General features: G+C 45.8%; 1 protein-coding gene across 1 annotated transcript in view; it reads right to left on the bottom strand.

The window, feature by feature from the left end:
* Positions 1–3,079, bottom strand: part of LOC106805073 — a 13,076-nt gene that overhangs the window by 3,483 nt on the left and 6,514 nt on the right. Inside the window, exons 2-4 of the mRNA XM_014806551.1 lie at positions 1,574–1,772; positions 1,064–1,239; positions 99–617 (exon numbers count right to left, since the gene is read on the bottom strand). Of these exons, the coding sequence (XP_014662037.1) occupies positions 99–617; positions 1,064–1,239; positions 1,574–1,701 (823 nt within the window). The 5' untranslated portion in view covers positions 1,702–1,772. The remainder of the gene's footprint in view (positions 1–98; positions 618–1,063; positions 1,240–1,573; positions 1,773–3,079) is intronic.

Below are 3,079 nucleotides of genomic sequence, written 5' to 3'. Positions count from 1 at the left end.
GGTACAGGCAGCGGCGGAGGCAGCAGCAGTGGTACAGGCAGCGGCGGGGGCAGCAGACTCGCGTGCGGCGGCGGCGACACCTATAGCACGACCCTCACACCGGGTGCGACGCGCGTCCGTGTCCTTGTCGCCGGCGGCGACGACGACACCTGCATCCGCGTCTGCAGTCGGCGTCGCATCGTCCTCCCGCAGGAACGCCGCGCGACGGGACGACAGCGCACACCGACCCGTGCGGTCGTCTGCATCACCGGCGGCGACAGCTGCCTCTGCATCTGCAACGGCTGTGGGTTTCGAGGCGTCCGACGAGGCCACACGGCGCGACGTAGCCGGCGTGACGCGTTTCTTCTCGACACACTCTCGCGTCGCCGCATCGTCGTCGACTGCCGCGCGGCGCGCCGCCTTCGCGAGATAGTCCGTGATCTTCGGGGAAGACGAGAGTTGGGACCGCTGCTCCCCACGCGCTGTCGCAGTGCCATGGCAACGCTTCCTCGTGTTGTGCAGCTTCACGGACGAGGGGACGCCGGTGGGAGTGCGGAATGAAGCGTTGCTGCGGCCGGTGACGGCGGTGCTACGCGACACAGATGCTTCATGCTGCACGACTTCTGTCGGCTGCTTGTCTGAAATTGACGACGAAATTTCAGTGCTACAAACTGATAGTACCAAGGTGCGAAATTAACGTGAGTCCGGAGTCAAATACTCCCTGATTTGACATATGCAGGAGTCCGTGCGACTCCCTGAAAATTCTGCTATACTAACTAGTTCGTTCCAGAGCACGGCCTCACAGAATTACCGTATTTCTTCAGCAATTTTTTAAACTTCAGACTACAGACTCATTTTTCTGCGGACTTCCTCTTTTTCAGGGCACGTTGGACTCCATTGTTAAAAAGTTAATTTCTACCCCTGTTTAAGTAGCATGTGATCTCCTGCATGCTAAAGTGTACTATGCTCAAAAAGGCTAACGTTTTTTTAATGTTCAGTCAGAAACACGTGGAGGACGAATGCAAAATGAATCGTCACATCAGTCAATCTTCTCACTCGAAACGTTGTTATCGAGTAGTCTCACCTAAGAAGTCCTGCTCCAGTTTATCGACCGCGTTAAAGAAATCTTCGTCTAGGTCGTTGCTAAAAGAAGATCCAAAGGAGAAGTCCGATGCAGACTGTCTAGCATTGGTTTCTCTGGGGAGTGCCTCACCTCTCAACTCACAATTTGTACGAGTGACGTCATTGCCACGAGACGGCCTGCAAACGGAGAGCTCTAGTTAAACGCGAAGATTCGTGAATACTTCTTCGCGGCTTTAAACATTCGTTTCGCTCAGATGCAACTACGATTCCCACACTCTTCAACGCTATCAGAAGATGATCTATTATTTTACCGGCCTAAACGAATTGTTTCTAAAAGATTACTATTTGCAACAGATTAGCATTTGTAACAGAAAGGACCACGTAAAGAAATACCGATATGCTATTTCTAATGTTGGCACTTAGAAGTTGCTTGCTCTATTATTATATATTATATATATATATATATATATATATATATATATATATATATATATATTATATTATATATTACCTAGACGACTGCTTGGGAGTGTTAGCTGTGGCAGTGTCACTCTGTTTCACCCCCTCCTTCACTCCATGGCTGCTGCTGCTGCGAGGGACGGTGGATTTGCGCTGCTTCCATTGTTGACTGAGCTTCATTGCTAGCTGCCCACATTACCCGACTCATTCTCCTCCTCCTCCTCTTACATGTGTGCGTCCACCCCCGAGAGCTATACGTAAAACGTGCAAAAAAATAAGCAAGCTGATTAAACTTTCCACACTGCCTCAACATGAAACTGCACTATTTTTCCGTGAATGATAGTACTAAATATATGTGTCAATTTGGTTCAAAGACTGTAATACAGTGTAATACGTATTGCCTATCGTTAATAGGGGTCATACGCTCAAATGTTGTTACTCAAAATAATCACTGAAAAATTATTACAATAACAATTCTCAGTCTTTGGTATCAAACAGGGATAAGAATCAGTATCTGCTTTCATCTGTTGCTCTGTATAATCGATTCATACTTCCGTAAACATTCTCGTACAGTCATGACATAACAACTGCTCAGTAAATTTCCACTAATAGCAAGGAGGTGTACTGCAAGTACTGGAGCAAAATCCAGAAAACTGTGAGCAAGTTTTTATTCCCCGGAGGATGTTTACAAGGCAGTCGCACGCCCAGCCTCCTGCTAGCACGCGTGCAGAAGTGAGGAAGGGGCAGTCTAACTGAAGCTTGAGCAACAAAACAACAGTAGCATGCCAACACACTGTGCTGTGTGTGTGTATATATATGTGTACGTCTCGGCAGCTGCGGTGTATAGTTTCATCGTCTATGGCAGAGCATGTAAGATGGGTGAGCGCAGTAAGACAAGCAGTAGTTAAAAGGTATCGGTTATTCGAAGTCACACCGTTAATAATGGCGGTGTGCGTAGTGGTGTGAAGATACAATATTTAGAAGAGAAGTATCATGCTAGTCTAGTCATACTTAAGATGGTAAACAAGGCTACGTATGAATGACCTTGCACTGCAGCTTATATATATTGTCAAATCCTAACACAGATTGAGTGCTAAGAATTGATTTAAGCATATTGAATCTGAATGTAGTCATACTTATTGTCTAATGTTTTATATAGATGTATACATAATGCCAGGAGTGAATAACAAATTGTTTCTATTCACTCCTGATAATACATATATATCCCGAGTACATAATAGCAGAAGTAGATAATAGGGAACATAATAATAGATAGATAATATAAAATAACATAGATAACATAATAGAGTACATATATATAATTATATATATATATATAATATATATTCGCCGTCTACTGTTGGCACCCTGCAGGGTGGTCCCAACAAACTTAGAAATGGAAACAATGTAAAAGTCTGGAACATTTAAGGTCCCGGGCGGCAGGCTCACGTGGCGGATTTTTTTATGCGACAGGTCACCGTCGGATGTTTTATCGCCGTACTGTGGGATAAAATGTGCGGGCCCGTGTGCGCGCACCGTGTCGCGGAGCAATTCGAAT

The sequence above is a fragment of the Priapulus caudatus genome, unplaced genomic scaffold, assembly GCF_000485595.1.
Source record: "Priapulus caudatus unplaced genomic scaffold, Priapulus_caudatus-5.0.1 Scaffold99, whole genome shotgun sequence".
NCBI lineage: Eukaryota > Metazoa > Priapulida > Priapulimorpha > Priapulimorphida > Priapulidae > Priapulus > Priapulus caudatus.
This window is presented reverse-complemented; position numbering and strand designations above follow the sequence as displayed.